The 17,671-nt window shown below is 42.3% G+C and overlaps 1 protein-coding gene and 1 long non-coding RNA gene across 2 annotated transcripts in view; one reads left to right on the top strand and one right to left on the bottom strand.

Moving 5' to 3' along the window:
* Positions 1–17,671, top strand: part of SLC35F4 (solute carrier family 35 member F4) — a 233,642-nt gene that overhangs the window by 214,049 nt on the left and 1,922 nt on the right. Inside the window, exons 5-7 of the mRNA XM_029952665.1 lie at positions 9,278–9,403; positions 11,257–11,449; positions 14,008–14,097. Of these exons, the coding sequence (XP_029808525.1) occupies positions 9,278–9,403; positions 11,257–11,449; positions 14,008–14,097 (409 nt within the window). The remainder of the gene's footprint in view (positions 1–9,277; positions 9,404–11,256; positions 11,450–14,007; positions 14,098–17,671) is intronic.
* LOC115302723 overlaps positions 1–17,671 on the bottom strand; it is a 78,402-nt gene that overhangs the window by 869 nt on the left and 59,862 nt on the right. Inside the window, exon 2 of the long non-coding RNA XR_003913600.1 lies at positions 4,414–4,506. This is a non-coding gene — a long non-coding RNA (uncharacterized LOC115302723). The remainder of the gene's footprint in view (positions 1–4,413; positions 4,507–17,671) is intronic.

The following is a 17,671-nucleotide window of genomic DNA, read 5'->3' on the forward strand; positions in this document are numbered from 1 at the left end:
CACAGTGCTGTTGAAAGTGGCTATATATCTAGTGTGACTAATCCAGAAATGGAACAAAACGCAACAACCTATACTTTGGGGTACAGATCCTTAATTGAACTGTATTAAACCTCACCGACCACTTCAGTTCTGAGTTTATTCCTTTCCAAAGTGATATGGACTTTTAAAAAGAATTGATTTTGTCTGCTTGTTCTATGTTAGATTGATTGAAAGTCATGAAGGTTTAAGGGGCCAGATCTCATTCATGTAATCTGGAGTGCCACTGTGACAAAAATAGTGAGAAAATAATTCTTTAGAAAGAGGTATAAATGAAAAGCCCTTTCCCAGAAGATAAACATCATACAATTATTGTTCTCTGAAAGAGATGTCCAAGACTTGGCTTGAAACATATTTTGCTATCAAAATATTGTTGCTATTGCAATGATTCCAGGCTCCTAGTCCCCCTAACTGCTGAAATTAATATTAAAGAAACCCTTAAAACTTTTTAATAGTCAGCAAATTCTGATTATATCTTGGAAGATACTACTCAAATTCAGAACCGAAGCTTGGTATGAACAAGAAGTAGAAAGCTACAGTAGAAGACAAAATGAGAGGGGCCCCTGGGTGGCTCAGTAGGTTGAGCGTCTGACTTTGGCTCAAGTCATGATCTCGTGGTCCGTGAGTTCAAGCCCCATATCAGGCTCACTGCTGTCAGCCTGTCAGTGCAGAGCCTGCCTCGGATCTTCTGTCCCCCTCTCTCGGTTTCTCTCCCACTTGTGCTCTCCCAAAATGAAGAAGAAGGAGGAGGAGGAGAATGAGGAGAAGAAAGAGGAGGAGAAGGGGAAGAAGAAGAAGGAGAAGAAGAAGACAACAAGATGAGAAACTCTGAATCAGTCCATGATGCATCAGAGTATACTCAGATGGGGTATGACACTCTCTACTGGCTAATCTTAGATTTGACATCCGAAAGGCTTAGCATCATGTTTTTACCCATGGAGCACTGGTGCTGGCTGCCTACTGTTAGGTACCCTAACAGATCCTTGAGAGCAAGGACCTTCCCTATATTGCTGGCTCCCCCATTCAGGATGGGCTGTATAGTTTGTGGGGCCTTATGTAGAACGAACATACGGGAATCACTCTTTAAAACATGGTCAATAATTTCAAGACAGCAACAGCAGCGTGAAACCAAGGGCAAGGCCCTTCTAATCATGGAGCCCTATGCATCAGCACAAGTCATGTGCCCATGGAGCCAGCTCTGCCTCTACCTCGAACACCTGCAATAATGCAGGGGACAAAACAGAGCTCAGTAGATATTTGAGGATACAGTAAATAAAGTCATGTTTATGAGATCTTTCCCTTTTCTATTTGCCAGCACCATGGATTATCCATAAGAATTTAGAAGGCCTTGTCAAAAGAAGGGGAAAGAGAGGAGATTTAGGGTCTTTTTTATGGCATCTGAATACCCAAAGGGAATCAGTACATTCACTTATAGATTTACCAGTGAGAGAATCAGTTGTATTAGAGTGAATGAATGCATTTAACTGTGGCACTTCCTGATGCAAGATGTCCTATCAAAAGAGGTTCTGTGTTTTTTTTGAGATTAAAAAAAAAACCCTCAGCTGTGTTAACTTACACTTAAACTACAAATTTAGGAAATCTGCCTGGAGGCTACAAACCATAGCCATTTTAAAAATGGGCATCTATAGGGGCACCTGGGTGGCCCAGTCGGTTGAGCATTCAACTCTTGATTTTGGCTCAGGTCATGATCCCAGGGGTGTGGGATCAAGCCCTGCATCAGGCTCTGAACTAAGCATGGAGCCTGCTTAAGATACTCTCTCCTCCTCTGCCTCTCACTCTCTTTCTCTCTCAAATAAAAAATAAAAAACAAATTGGCCTCTATACTGGGTTGAATGATGGTCCCCAGTAAGGTGCCCACACACTCATCCCCAGATCTTATGAATGTGACCTTATTTGGAAAACTGGTCTTTGCAGGCATAATAACAGAAGGATTTATAAAGAGGAGATCATCCTAGAGTATTTAGGTGGCCTTAATTCCAGTAACAGATATCTTTATAGAAGACGCACACACCGGAGAGACACACAGAAGAGGAGAAGGCAATGTGACCACAGAGACAGAGAGATTGGAGTGTTGTGACCACAAGCCCAGGAAAGCCAGGGAAGCCACAAGAACCCGGAGGAGTCAAGAGATGCTTTCTCTCCTAGAGCTGCCGTTGGGGGCACAGCTGTGCTGGATTTTGAACCTCTGGCCTCCAGAACTGTGAGATCAAAATTTCTGTTGTTTTTAGTCACCAGGCTTGTGGTAATTTGTTACAGCAGCCTCAGGAAACTAATACAGCACCTGTAAGTAGTAAGACCCAATAGAAAAAAAAATGTTAAGTAGCCAATAACTATGTACATAAATTAAGATATCATAGGTGGCAAAATGGTAAACATTAACATCAAGCATGCTGCTAGAAGTCACATGTTTTTCTTTTTAAATGACAGGAAATGCTTCACTCCTCACTGTGAAACATTAGGACATGTTCAATGTCATATTCCAGAAGAATGCCAAGGTGTAATTTTAATGATGCCCATAATCAGGCCATGGAATATGGGAAGAACCAAAACATATTCAGCACTTTGCTTTTTGACAGTATCAGCAATTCTTTTTTTCATGAGACATATTGAGAACATGTATAGTTGGGTCATCTGAGAAATTAAAGGAGGGCAAATAGAACCCTGACAGCATAAGCACGGCTTTGATCGCTGGCATCCATGCGTAATCAGAGCACGGCCTGGGAAGGCCACCCGCTCGGACTGCTCTTTGTTTGTCTAATAAAGTGTTGCTTTCTTTTTTTAAAAAAAGTTTTATGTTTACTTATTTTTGAGAGAGACACACACACAGAGTGCAAGTGGGGGAGGGGCAGAGAGAGAGGGAGACAGAATCTGAAGCAGGCTCCAGGCTCCGAGCTGGCAGCACAGAGACCTAAGCAGGGCTCGAACCCACAAACAGTGAGATCATGACCTGAGCCAACGTCAGATGCCTAACCGACTGAGCCACCCAGGCACCCCTTAAAGTGTTGCTTTCAGTCATCAGATTAAAATGTGTATTTTTGATTCATTCCAAGGCTTCAATAGTTTACAAATAGATCCTTTTGGACTATAATTTTCATTTGTTTGACCACAAGAATGATCACATTTAAGATGGTTACATTTCCTGCTTCTAGTTTTCACATCAAAATGTTACCATGTGGGTACCTGGTGACTCAGGTGATTAAGTGTCTAACAACTCTCGATTTCAGCTCAGGTCATGATGCCATGGTTTGTGGGATCAAGCCCCACACTGGGCTCTGTACTGACAGTGGGATCCTGTTTGGGATTTTCTCTCTGCCTCTCTCTCTGTCCCTCCCCCACTCACACCCACACTCTCTCTCAAAATAAATAAACATTTAGAAAAATGACACCATGGACAGAATGAAGGATGCTTTAAGTTATAATATCAGTAAACATGTATTTCTAGTGCTAGATGGCTAGAAGTAGCAATGATCACAGAAAAACTAGTTACGTATTATGAATACCTTGTTAATATTTTGGGGTTTTTTTGGAATACTGAATTATAGATGGAAAGGTCATTTGTTGTACATTTAGGCTTTTTATCATAAAATCATTTCAGCCAATTTGCTGGTAAACATTGGTGTGTTAAAAACTCTTTAATGATCAATTGCTTACAGTGGATCATCCCATGAAAATTAGTAAACTTTTTAAAAAGATTTTTTAAAAATTAGACAACTATTGATGAGAATTCAGACTCAGCTTTGAGGAAGGGTGTTTTCTCATCTTCAAGAACCTGTCTTGTTTAGCTACAGTTCTTAAATTCATGAAAACCAAAGAAACCATATTAATTTAAAAAAAGTTCTCCTCAACGGAAATGAACAACTGGTTGGGGGTTTTCTTCTTTGTCTCCAGTACAGTTTCACTCAAATTTGAAAAGTAAATGTCAGACTGGAAGCTGAAACTCTTTCAGATCTTGTCCCTCCCTTATGTTTTACATTATTAATTGAGATTTTTCTTTCATTTTTAAATTTCATTGAATATATGGAGAAAACTGGTGGGTGATGAATAGTTCAGCAGACCCCAAACTTCCTTAGCAGAGTTAGGAAATGAATGTGTGTTTCTTCAGCTTGACACCCACATATTTCCTAGCTGTAATTGGGTCCCTTTGCAGTTAACTTTCCAAACTGTGCCAATTTTGGACCCTTTCCAAGATCCGCCAAAGACGGACTGGAGTATGCCAGTTAAACTGAATCTTTCATTGCTTAACCTACACTTCTCCAAATTTAAATTGAGCTCCAGAGTGCCCTAAATCAGAGCACTAGAGCTGAGCTCTTACCACTTTCTGCCAATATTACATATTTAGATAAGAGTCAAGATAACCTTTTGTTTCCATCCCGCCTTTGGTTGACATTGATGCAGTAACTGTGCACTCATATGCAGTGCAGAATCTTCTTTCCAGAACCTTCATGCTTCCTGGAGGAGGCAAGAAAGGATGGTTAGTGGGGCTCATCCTTTGCATCCCTGTCTTGACAGGAGGAAACTTCATGAATACAGGGAGGACAAAGATGAGGTAGAATGGCTCTCCAATTTTATGCACACAAGGAATCTGTAACCCCTTAACAAGATGCCAGCAGCAGGTCTACTATATTCTTCACACACACCCGTTAGTTTTTCAATCTGGCACTTCTTTCCTTCTTTTCAATACTGGTCTCCCTTTGAGATCATTTTCAGACAGATTTTATTCACACAAAAATATGTGTGTGTGTAGGGTGGAGGGTGGGAGTCTTGGTTTGGAGCTCTGAACTCCTTGGGTTTGACCTGTCCCCAGGTACCCTCTGCACCCCCCCACACACAATCTGTACAGCTATACACCGCCCACCTCTTTCATTTCTCACACTTCAACTCTTGTCCAACTTCACTGGATCTGAATAAAACAGATGGTTCACCTTCATGGAACCTTAAATGTAGCATGTGGACAAGTTGAAGGATTCTGCATAGTCAGTTCCTTGAAAATGAACTCTGCTGGGGAGCCTGGGTGGCTTAGTCAGTTAAGCATCCAACTTCAACTCAGGTCATGATCTCATAGTTCATGAAGCCCCTCATTGGGCTCTCTGCTGTCAGCACAGAAATCCTCTGTTGGATCCTCTGTGTTCCCCTCTCTCTGCCCCTTCCCTGCTTTCTCTCTCTCTCAAAAACAAATTTAGAAAACACTTTTTAAAAGGAAAGAAAATGGAATCTACTTAAATGTACTCAGAGAGGACAAGGATGGTCATCAGTGCAGGTCTCATTGACCAAGCTATTAATGTGTAACCCATCTTGAGCTACTGACCCTTAGTCTTGAACTTGAGTATAGCACTGCCAGCAGTGTTATCTTGAGGCCCTCCATTCTCAAGGCTGCTGTTGTCTTGGGACTCAGGGGTCCGTTGTGAGCCAGTGAAACTCTCCCATGCTCACCCAGCTTTAGAAACTGAGTTAACCACAAAGCAACTTAAAAAAAGCTATTCCAGTTGCAATTAGAAAGAGAAGCAATTAAAGTTGTCACAGTATCCTGAACCTTGGGAAAGCTGATATTGTTACTCAAATAAATATTCTGGAAGCCATTTTGTCAATGAGAAACACAGTGAAGTAATGAGGCTTGTAAACCTTCATGGAGATAAGAGAAGGGCTGAACGCTTGTGGTTTTTGAGAGCCTGAGGCCAAAAAAGGAAAGAAATGATGATACAGGGAAATAAAAACAGTCAAAAGCCAGATGCATCTCTAGCTTTTATCTCTAGCTATTCATCTATGAATTCTTTGAAAGGTGACAGAAACCTGGCTTTCCTGTAGGGCCACATGTGGTATATACCACAGTGGGATTATCAAATGTATACTCTAAAGCCATCTTTGGGTGTCAGGAACGCACTCAAACAGCCTCATGGCCCCTTCTGATTAGCCCCAATAGTTGACGAGAGGCTCTCACAAGGGGCTGAGCCTGCAGAGGAAGGAAGCTGGCTCAGGAGGAAATGTCCCTGAAGAGGTATGCTGGGAAAATGGGCTAAATACATTTTTCCCCTCAGGGTACTCCCCTTCCCCCACCCAAGGTGGGCACACCATGATGTGAGAGGACCCAGAGGTTTCCAAAGTTGAAACCGAGGCTTTGGCAGTTTCAGGGTCATGATGGTTACTAATGTTCTCACCCAAACCAGATTCAGGTCATGGCAGTTGTGTTTCCTCTCTTATTCAGACAGACCACGTCTGGTTGGCTAGAGGGCTGGAACTGGACTAGGTTGTGAGGGGAGTCACGTTTTTTTCTGAAGTCAAACAGGTGCCGCCATGAAATGGTGTGTTTTCAGTGGGAGCGTCCCCTCAAATGGATGCGTATGGGCTCAAAGGCATTTCTGTGGCTGTCACCAGGTGGATGTGCACACATGAGCATTTCCGACACAGTATTTAAGGCACTGGCTTTCTGCAGGCACATTTCCAGTGTCCTGAGCCCAAGGAGAGTCATTTTGTGTTTCTTTCTTTCCAAAGAACAGACTATTAATCCTTCCTTGATAACTGATGAATTCTGAAAATGCCTGTGTCTCAGATCTGTGCTTAGGCAACTTGTTCTCTAGAAATTTGAAAAGTATTTATTCCACAGTTAAACAGTGGTGCCAAGGAGAGACACCTTGGGAGTAATCTGAATGACCACTCCACCAAGCCTTCCACCCAGTGTTTCCCTGCATTTCCTAGACTAGCTGAGCTCTCATCCCTTTGTTCCAACAGTGTAGGTAAGAAGCACATTGAACATTTCTTAGAACACAGCCACAGAAAATGTTCTATTAAAGAGTTATGAGATTTACATTTAAAAATGAAAAGATAATTTAACTTATCTCCCCCCCCCAAGTAAACCTATATAACCTATAAATTACTGTTCATACCATAGAGAAGAATTTTTCTAATATCTCTAATATTCAGATTTTCGTGCTTGTAGAACTTAACAAACTGCATTGTCCAGCCCTGTTATATGAAAAATGCATCTTTCTATGAAAGCAATTGAAAAAGACACTGGTGTAATTGATATGTCAATGTAAGTGGTCTGGCTAATATTTCCACCAGCACTTGAATATAAAATGTAATGGAGATCTTTAAGAGGCTTATCATAGTTATAATTTTGAATTGCTATAAAATTTATAATGTTTCTCCATACCCAATTCCTATCTTGGGAATACTTACAGTAGACATACTAAGCATATATATTTTTGTTAAGGCTGACTCAGAAAAGGAAGTACTCCTAATTGAAGTCATATCATGGTGGTAATCGTATTAAATGTTCATCACTTTCCAGGCAGTGTTCTTGTGTTTTGTTTTGTTTTTTTTGTATAGGCTGCTTGTTTTCATAATTCCCTAAGCCCAGAATTATATATTATACAGAGTTGCCTAAACCCAAATCTAATGGATTATAGCATAATTCTGATAATTTTTAATATGCAACAGTACATCATTTAAGGTTCATTACGATTAACACTGTATTCTACTAATCCCATCTTGATGTGAACCAGAAAACACAACTGGTGCTTGGCCGAAAGGAAACAAATACAGATTCAAATTTATTGTCCTACAATCTCAGGCTTATGAAGACTTTGATCCATGAATATTACTTAAACACAGAAACGAAAACAAAATGCCACTGTCTAATATGTCTTTTCATTTGTCTGAAATCAGACTGCCCAAAAGATTGTTGCATGTCTTTGGCTGAACTATAAATCCCCAAATCGAAGAAAATGATAACCCTCACACAATTTCCAGGTCTAGATAACCCACCCGCTGTGTTTATTTATGAGTCTATTACTTCTTGTTTGGAAAATTTCCTTGACATCTCATGGTGTGTGTATTAGATTCTATTCCCTATAGTTTGGGGCATGGTCTAACTAGAACACATGCCTGGGAGCTTTAGAGAATACGATATTCACTCAGCAAGAGAAACGCCTCCCATCAAGCAGCCTCCCGGAAAAACGCTTTATGAAGACAGTTTTTCACTCCTGACATGTCAGCGTCTGTTCTCAAGTACTCCTGCTGTTTTTCCTAAAAGATGCTTTAGTATGGCGCTAGGTCTGACCAACAGTGCACTTGCTTTTGGTGGTCGTTAACAAAAGAATTGCTTTAGCAGCATCTAAATGATACATGTCATCACTACCATACTCTGCACTGGCCTGGAGTGAGTCCGTGGTTACATGTTGAAGGTCTACATTTTGTTGTAATAAATAATTCACTAATAATATTCAGAAGGGCCAAAAAAATCACATATGTGGGAAAGCTATCTGCGGAGGAATTGATTTACTTGGGAATACTCAGAACTGAAACTTAACAAAATTAACTGCTGTGTAACCTATAACTTTCTTGCAAAGTTGCATCTTGGTTTACAAGTGAGTAATATTATTTCACAAGGAAATGACATATTTTTCCCTATTCCAGGGCCTGTTATTTTCCTGTTTACTATAGCTTTGAAATGTTTTCCAGTAGAATCAGTTCAAGATCATAAGAAACATGTAAATCAGCATTTCACTAAGGGGGTGGACTCCTGTTTTGAATATTTCAAGCATCATAGTACCATTATGATTTTAATCAAATTATGAGTATTTTGTGCGGTGAATGCTCTAGAGTACCAGGATGAAATTATTTTTTTTTGTGGTTTAATTTTGCACGTGAAAAGAAGGAAGAACTAACCTCCCTTTGACATTCCAAGTACCAGTGAAAACTCTGCTCATTCCTTGTAAATCACTGTAAGAGATGATTTGCTTTTCCTTTTTTCCCCTTGGCCTGAATTTTGCCTCTCAGCTGCATCAATGTTAGGACTCCGTAATCAAGTTCTGGTTGTGTGTTGATCTTCAAAATCACGCATTCATCCAAGGAGCTGATTAAAATGTATGCTGAGTTGTTTGGGAAAAAAAGCATACAGTATAGATGAAAATGCTCTGGAGTGATTTGCTATTAAATTCATTTCACCAACACAGATATTAATCTCTAAGAAGTTGAGAGAAAAAGTTAAACTAAAATTACTAACCCTTAATTAGAACGGGAGCAGCTTTTATATTCTCTGCCTGGATGTCTCAGGAGCATACCGATTCTTGTTAATACTGACCCTTCTTGCATTGAAACAGCGATGTACAAGAGGTAATTGGGTTTGAGGAAGCATTTAGCAACTCTCATGACGTCTTGAATTGCTTGCTCTGAGATATGGAGGCATCGATTTCTTTTCATTTCTTTGCATTCCATTCGACAGATAGTTGCCGCAATAATGGCCATTACCGGCATTGTCATGATGGCATATGCAGATAATTTCCACACTGATTCGATCATAGGAGTGGCATTTGCAGTGGGCTCAGCCTCCACATCTGCATTATATAAGGTATGTGGTGCCCTTTTTTTATGTAGTCATAGGTTAGACTACAGGCAGGGAGGACAGAGAAAATCTTGGCTAGAGGGGGGGAAAGATGGTTTAAATAAGGATAAGTACCATTTACTGAGTACTTGCTGCTACATGCTGGGCACTTGCCAGAAATGTTCACCTGTGTTAACTCACCATTACGGGGCACAGGTACTTATCCCCACTTTCCAGATGAGGAAACTGAGGTTTAAAAGATCAAATAACTTGCCCATGGCCACACAGACAGGAAGTGATAAAAAGATTTCAATTTAAGTCCAGTTGATATTTGGCCACCTCCAAAGTCCATGCCCCCTGACTCTGCCCCTCAGAAATGATCAACTGGCTACAACAGGGGCTGAGAAAGGCCCCTCTGCTCTTTAAGTTTCTTTAGTTTAACTACCTACTGTCCTTATTTTAACTCCAATGAGGTGTTAAAAAGAATAAACAAGCTGTCACTTGAGAGTTGACCGCTATGTATTAACCCCAATCCACAGGCACTCCTGTTATTAGCAAAGTGAAGGGCGTCCTTTCCTCTCTGATGGATACTCTGGGTCTGCACTGTGTGCTTTCCACTCATTCTCCACTGGAACTGCCGGTCATCAGTGGAAAGTCTACTCAGTCATTGCCCCCAACTTCAGAAGCAGGGACTAAGACAGCAGATTGAAAAGGCTATCCCCAAAGCTCCACTTTTCAGAGCCACTTTTGGGGATGTAGCTAAAGCATGGTTCCATTTTCACCTCTCTTTGCGTTTCAATGAGAATATTCCCTGTGAAAAGCAGAAAACGCCCTTTGCTTCCCTCCTGGATGCCTGTTCTGATTATTCGCCAACACTGTATCTCTGAGGGCAGCGAGTCTATTTCCATATTGACATTTCCTGACCCACTGATTCTGTGACAAGCTTGACAAGTTTTCACTCAATTGCCATTAGTGTCTAACTTGCCCCCAACTGAGACCCCACCAAGGTGTCTGATGTGACCAAAGAACAGCATGTGGTCAAGTTCTCTTGATTAAGTCTCTCAAGAGCAAAAAGAATAAGTCCAGTTGATATTAAAAGCAATGCCTGGAATTGCTGTGTCATCGGGATGGCTCTCCTACGGAGAGGATTCTGACCACGCAATAGAGGTATTCATTTTGGGAGTGGTAATATTTGCTGACACGCATAAAACCATATGGGAACCATCAGACAGATCTGCTCCATTCTACACTGTTTGAGGATTCAGAGAGGAAGCAGAAGGGTTATGAAGTCCTCAGCCCAGTGTGACTTTATGGTAGCCATTGACGTCTCCTTGGTATCTTCTTCCCCTGTACACGGGTTTATATCCAGAAAAACGATAAATACAGAATGTGTGCAAATATTTTGAGCTCAGAGAGACAGGGCTTTTCAATCCAAGGCATCATTATTATTCTCTCAACAACATAACAACAGGATCTCCTTGTCTAATTTAGTTTTCAATAGCTGTCAAAATGAGGGTAAAATGAATCCCATGCTTGAAGTGAAGAATTCATGGCATCTCAATCCTAGATTTTCCTGGGCTTGTGTGTGCTCTTATTTACCATTCACCCTACACCCATAACTGAGGGTGCTGTTAACAATGTACAGACCTGGGAAGATTTCAACAGCATGAAGAATTCATTTTATGGCATTTTCTGTTTCATATGAAGACTATATGGCGTTTTAATCACTTATTCAACAGCCTAGGTAGTGGCATGGAGATGGTGGGAAAAGGAGAGAGAGAGGGTAAACTCTGGGCTGGTTAGCTCACTGCAGAGAACTTGCCTTTCTGCTCTGGCGGTGTCTCTAACTGTGTGGCTAAGGGGTTTCTTTCCCAATCCAGGTTTTGTTTAAGATGTTTCTCGGAAGTGCCAACTTTGGTGAAGCGGCACACTTTGTCTCCACGTTGGGTTTCTTCAATTTAATCTTCATCTCTTTCACCCCGGTCATCCTGTATTTCACCAAGGTGGAACACTGGTCCTCATTTGCAGCTCTGCCGTGGGGCTATCTCTGTGGGATGGCTGGGCTGTGGCTGGGTAAGTGGCCCCAGGTATTGCCTTCCATTCCCTATGTCACTTGGACTTTCCTTGGATAGATAAAGATCATAGTAGGGCTATTCCCTTGGGAATCTTTGTCGGCTATTTCCCAAACTCACCTAAGTTTGGTTAATGGTTAGAAGGTCCTTTGCCGGCTATTGCCCGATTAGATCAGAGTTGTTCAACTGGTATACCTCCCATGGTTAAGGTGTGAGCTGGAGGCCGAGGCCACTCTGATCACCACTGGTCTTAAAGCAGCCTTGTCCGTTCTTCATGATGTATGGTGTTACTGTGTCCCAGGTGTAACACAGTGCATCGGGCAGAGGGAGAAAGTAGACGGTGCATTCAAAGAAATGAGAGTGGATCAAAATGGGTGAAGCACCAAGTACAGGAGGTTGGGAGAGGAAAGGAGGAGATGACATCTGGAAGGAAGCAGGTCATGATGAGCCTGGAAAGCTGTTGAGGGGAGTTGATTTAAAATCCACGCAATACATGGCAATGAGAAAGAATGAAATCTGGCCATTTGTAGCAACGTGGATAGAACTTGAGGGTGTCATGCTAAGTGAAATAAGTCAAGCAGAGAAGGACAGATATCATATGGTTTCACTCATATGTGGAACAGGATAAACTTAACATGGGGGGGAAGGGAAAAAATAGTTGGGAAGAGGGAGGGAGGCAAACCGTGAGAGACTCTTGAATACTGAGAACAAACTGAGGGCTGATGGTGGAGGGGAGGTGGTGGTAATGGAGGAGGGAGTTTGTGAGGATGGGCACTGGGTGTTTTATGGGAACCAATCTGACAATAAACTATAAAAGAAAAACTAAGATAAAATCCACATAATAATCTTTTAGCAGGGATGACAGGTGCGCATCTACATGTTAGTCACACACAGGCTGGCTGTGTGTGGAGAATGAATTTGAGATAGGAAGCCCTCATTAGGCAAGAGAAGGCAGAACTAAACTTGGTCTCCCTGCTAAGTATCGGCTGTGCCTAGTCAATGACCAATTGACTTGAACTTTTTAATGTTCTCTCTCAAAACTCCCCAAACTCAAGGCAGACCACTTCACCCAAGCAACCAGGGGGTTCCCACTTCCTACCTATATTGCTTCTGTCTCTCGACATAAGAGGAAGCTGTAAGATAACATCTGCTCTTCCCGCCCCAAGCCATTGAACAACAGCAACCACTAAATGACTCAGTGTCCCCTTACTCAGAGCCAAATCACTTTTATTCTGCTCCTCTCTCCTCACCATTCCTAGGGACAGTCCCCTCCGTTTAATCCCCACTGACCCACCACACTTGATTTGCAGGACATCTGCCAACCCTCAGCTGACCTTCTTTATCAAGGTGACATAATCTGAAGCAGCCCTGTAATGCCTGGGAGACAAACATGCCCTGGTTTTCATCCCCACATAGACACTGGGTCATCTTTTCTCTACTTTGGCCTAGGCCCCCAAGGGGAGGTCTCAGATAAGAGAAGGCTCAAACAATAACAATGGTCCTTTGAATTCTACTTTTGAAGTCCAAAAATATATAGTTAAGACCTTTCATAACCTCTGCTATATTAAGTAGAAATCAATAGCAGTGTTCCCATAAGACCCAAGCATCCTAATTAAAAGTGCCTAGATAATTTCCTGGCCAATAACAATCTAGCTGGGAACAGTCATAATACAAATTTCACTGACTCTTGGTCCCAACTGTGGACACATATCTCCAGCTTGCTGCAAAGTAGCCCTTCACCAATGCACGTTCCTTGGCATGTCTAATCCATGCTCCGATACAACCCTGACTCAGGCTGGGTGTCACCCAGGCTAGCAGGATACCAGGCCTACTCCAAGCAGCATGATCTCCATACTCCACTGGGTAGAGCGTCACCCAGAACTAGAGCTGCTCCGCCCAGCCCCTCTCCAGCACCCACAGTCCTCACTGTGCCAAAGCTGCTCTGTGACAAAATGAGGAGACAGCCTCTCTCCTGATTGTGTTATACACCCCAGAGTTTTACAATATTCACTGCTTCTGTTTTTTTTTTAAGTTTATTTATTTTGAAAGAGAAACAGCATGAATGGAGTTGGGGCAGAAAGAGAGGGAACAAAACAGCATAGGCCGTCCTTGGATAGATCTTCTTTTAGGCAGTAACACTAAGAGCCCAGTAAGTATCCAGGAATATGGCATAATATAGCAAAGCATTAAAGGGAGAAAGCCCAAACTTCAGTCAGTAGTCTGCTTTCAACCTCTGGCTGGCCCCAACCTACCTTTCTAGTGTTAATAAGCGGTGGAGTGAATTGATTATTTCACTGCTTTGCATTTGTTTCACACACCCTTTGCCAGCCAGTTGGCAAGAGATCAGGCAGCCAAGGTGGCAGAGGAGAAAAAAAGAATAGGACTACTTCAATCTAGAAACTCATGCATCCATCTCCCAAATCAGAGGCTTAATTGACCAAAGGTGAGGACACGTTTAGAAGGCACGTTTAGCAAAAACATAGTTTCTAATATGTTAAGAAGGAAAGAGCCCAGCAGATCAATTTCCTTTCATCCTCTGTATCCTCTATTATTTTACAGCCTTCAACATCCTGGTGAATGTCGGCGTGGTGCTGACATACCCAATCCTGATCTCCATTGGGACAGTGCTTAGCGTTCCTGGAAATGCAGGTACTGGTGTGATTTGACATGTGCGCAATAAGTCTCTGCTTATGTTCCTTTTACACCCCGAGTTGTTTCTTCCAGCAATTGTGAATTATGTCCCTTGCCTGAGAAGATGTTTTTAAATATCGTGAAGGTGGCAGACAACAGAATAACTATGCAGCAGATTTAAAATTTGCAGCTATAAACACTGTTTTTTTGTTGGTCGTGCTTTTAGAATTAAACACCAAATGTATCATTTGGGTTTCATGTAATCTCCCTGACAACCTAATTTTGTGGTATTTTTAGAGGAAGTCCTACGGAAACAAAAGGCATCCCAGCACAGGACTTTCAAGTAAACGTCACTAATGAAAGTGTAGGAAATGTACAGGGTGTTGGCTCCCCATCAGACTATCCATGGGGAGCTGCAGAAGCTTCTCCTGGGGGCAGAGCAGATGGCCCTCTGGAACAGATATAGGAAAAGGCAATTTGACTCCCTTCAGGGACAAGTAGAAAAGTGATTTCTCCAGAGTAATCTTTTAGTGAAACCTTTTTAGTGAAACAAGTAATGAAAGTGAGTGATTTGGAAGACTGTACAGTCCTTCCAACTCTAAAATTCTATTTTTCCAAGTCTTGGGCACCCAGCTTTCTTTGCCCCCAGGACAATCAGCAACTGTTCATTGAGCACTTACTATGTGCAAGACTATAAAGGAAACAAGAACAAAAATACACTGGACATTCTCATAAGAAACTTTCATTGAATTTGGAAAACAAGACCAATATATGTGAAATAACTTCCAGCTTCGTAGTAAAATTTGTTAGGAAATGCCAAATTGTGTGAGACAGACTCCTAGCACTGTAAGATATTCAAAGGAAAGAATTATCAGAAAGGAGTGGAGTTGTCAAGGAAGGTCATTCATTCATCCAGGGATTCATTCATTCAATAAAGCATCATTGAGCACTTAGGTTGTGCCAGGAGCTGTGCTAATGCTGGCGATAGATCCTAAATAAGACACAATGTCTGTTCTCAAGACCATGTGGTGTAGTAAAGGGAGACAAAAGGAATTGAGTAGTTATGATGTAGAGACAGAATTGCTTTGATAGAGGTATGTATGTAATTAATTCTCTGAGAGCCTCAGGAAGGGCATCGAGGGAGGCTTCCTGAAAGAAGTCAAAAGGAAGAGTTAGTGGAGGGATTAGCTGGATGGTGTGGATAGGAGAAGGAAAGGGCATTTCAGGGAAAAAAGCACAACATGTATGACTGACAATTCTGCTACGAGGTACATATGCTGAAAAACTGAAAACAGGGACTCACAAAAATATGCTTGCACATTAGTCATTGCAGCATATTCACAGTGGCCAAAAGGTGGAAACACCCAAATGTCCATCAACAGATGAATTGATTGAATTGATAAACAAGTTGTGACACAATGGGGTCTTATTCAACTATTAAAAGACAGGACATATGAATACATGCTACAACATGGTTGGACCTTGAAAACTTCATGCTCTGAAAAGAAGCCACACACAACAAGCCACGTATGGTATGATTCCATTTAGACGAAATCCCTAAAATGGGTAAATCCATGGAAACAAACAACAGATTCCCAAAAAGGATCTGGGAGGTAGGGGTGGGGGCTGGGGAGTAACTGCTTAATGGATGAGGAGTTTTTCTTTGAAGTGACAGTGATGTTTTGGAACCAAATGAGGGGGTGGTTGTACAACATGGTGAATGTATAAAATTCCACTCAATTTACTTTAAAATAATTTTAGGGGTGCTTGGGAGGCTCAGTTAGTTGAGTATCTGACTCGATCTCAGCTCAGGTCATGATCCCATGGTTTGTGAGATCAAGCCCTGTATTGGGCTCTGTGATGACAATGTGGAGCCTGCTTGGGATTCTGTCCTTTTTGATCCCCCTCCACCTCACATGTGCTCATGCTCATGCATGTCCTCTCTCCCTCTCCTTCTCTTCTGAAAGTAAATAATCTTTAAAAAAAATAGTTAATTTTAATTTATATGCATTCCACCTCAATTAAAAATTTAAAAAATGAACAGCATGTTTAAAGACATAGATATTGGGAGGATCCAAGATGGCGGAGAAGAAGGGAGCTCTGTAAATGTCATCCGCCCCATCTATTGAACTGAGAAGAACATTACTCTCATCTGCAAGAGTGGAAGGAGAAAATACAGACTCCAGAAAGAAGACAACCTCAGAGATGCCTGAGTGAGTGAGTGCAAACTGGGGAGATTGGAAAATGGGCCAGCCCCAGACAGGCAAGGGAGGTAGGAGCCCCAGCCCAATGCAGGGCAAGCACATGGAGACCCTGAGAGACAAAGGGAAGAGAGAGAGAAACTGAACACGCTCATAGTACTGTCTCTAGAAAAGAGATAAAGAACGTTTAACCCTGCTTGGAGAGAAAATCTCTCACTCCATATATAACTGCTGGGTAGCCCAAATCCTGAACCCAGGTGGCACAAGGGAAAAAACAGCTTCCAGTCCTGTGCCATCCCGGCAGGGAGGTGGTGGCGGCAGCCCCGGGGGCACACACTTTGACCTTGGCTGGGGGAGTGGAAGCACACACCTCATTTCCATGGCCCATCTCGCCTCCAGCATTGGGCGCATGAATCCAGAATCCTGGGTGCCAACAGGGAAAAAATAGCCCCCACACCTATGGGATCCTGGTAGAGAGTTGGCAGCGGTGGAGGTGGGGCGCGAACAGCAGGAGCTCATTTCCGCCAACGCCCTGCACCTCAGGCAGCAGCAGGGCAAATCCCAGCCAGTGCCAAGAGAAACTGATCCCTCCCCCTACGCAATCGCCATCCCAGCTAGGGGCTGGAAGTCAGTAAGGTCTGTGAGGGCGTGCACCTCGCCTCTGGCAGCAGCAACAAAAATCCCTGCCAGCGCCTAGAGAAACTGCACCCTCCCCCTACAAGATCCTGGCTAAGAAGCCAGCCAGCAAAGCAAGTACATCTCATCTGTGGTAGCATAAAAGTGCATGGACTAGGATTTTGAAATGAGGCGGGCCTGGAAAATACAACTTAACTCAGCTGCGGCACAAGGATTTCAGACTCATTAGAGTCGCCTGGAGTGCTTAGTTCCAGCGAAGCATGGGGCACTGCCATTCTACTCTCTCAGCCACCAAGGCTGGGCCTCTGAGAGCAGCCCCTGAGACCTACTACACCAAACCACGCCTATCTGTGAGGGAGAGCTGCTGCTTTTTTTAGGTACTTATTTATTATTATTACCTTTTTTACTTAAAATTTTTTTAAATTTTTACTCCTTATTTTCCTTTCTCCTTTCTCCCATTTTTTTTTTTTTTGCTTTCCTATAATCCAGATATATTCTCCTGTATCTCATCCTTATCTCTCCTCTCAACTGGTCATACATTTTTAGATTGTCCATTGTCTTTTGTTGTCTCTGGCCACCTTTATTTTTTTTCTTCTCTTCTTTTCTTCTCTTTCCTCTCCATTTTCTTTCCTTCCTGTTCCCCTTTTAATTTGTTTGTTTGTTTGATCTGTCTGTGCGTTTGTGTGCTTTTGTTCCCTCTGTGTTTGTCTGTCTGTTTTCCTTCTTAGGGCTACACCAAGAAACAAGCCAAAGTG

This window comes from Suricata suricatta, chromosome 9 (genome assembly GCF_006229205.1).
Source record: "Suricata suricatta isolate VVHF042 chromosome 9, meerkat_22Aug2017_6uvM2_HiC, whole genome shotgun sequence".
In the NCBI taxonomy this organism is placed as follows: domain Eukaryota; kingdom Metazoa; phylum Chordata; class Mammalia; order Carnivora; family Herpestidae; genus Suricata; species Suricata suricatta.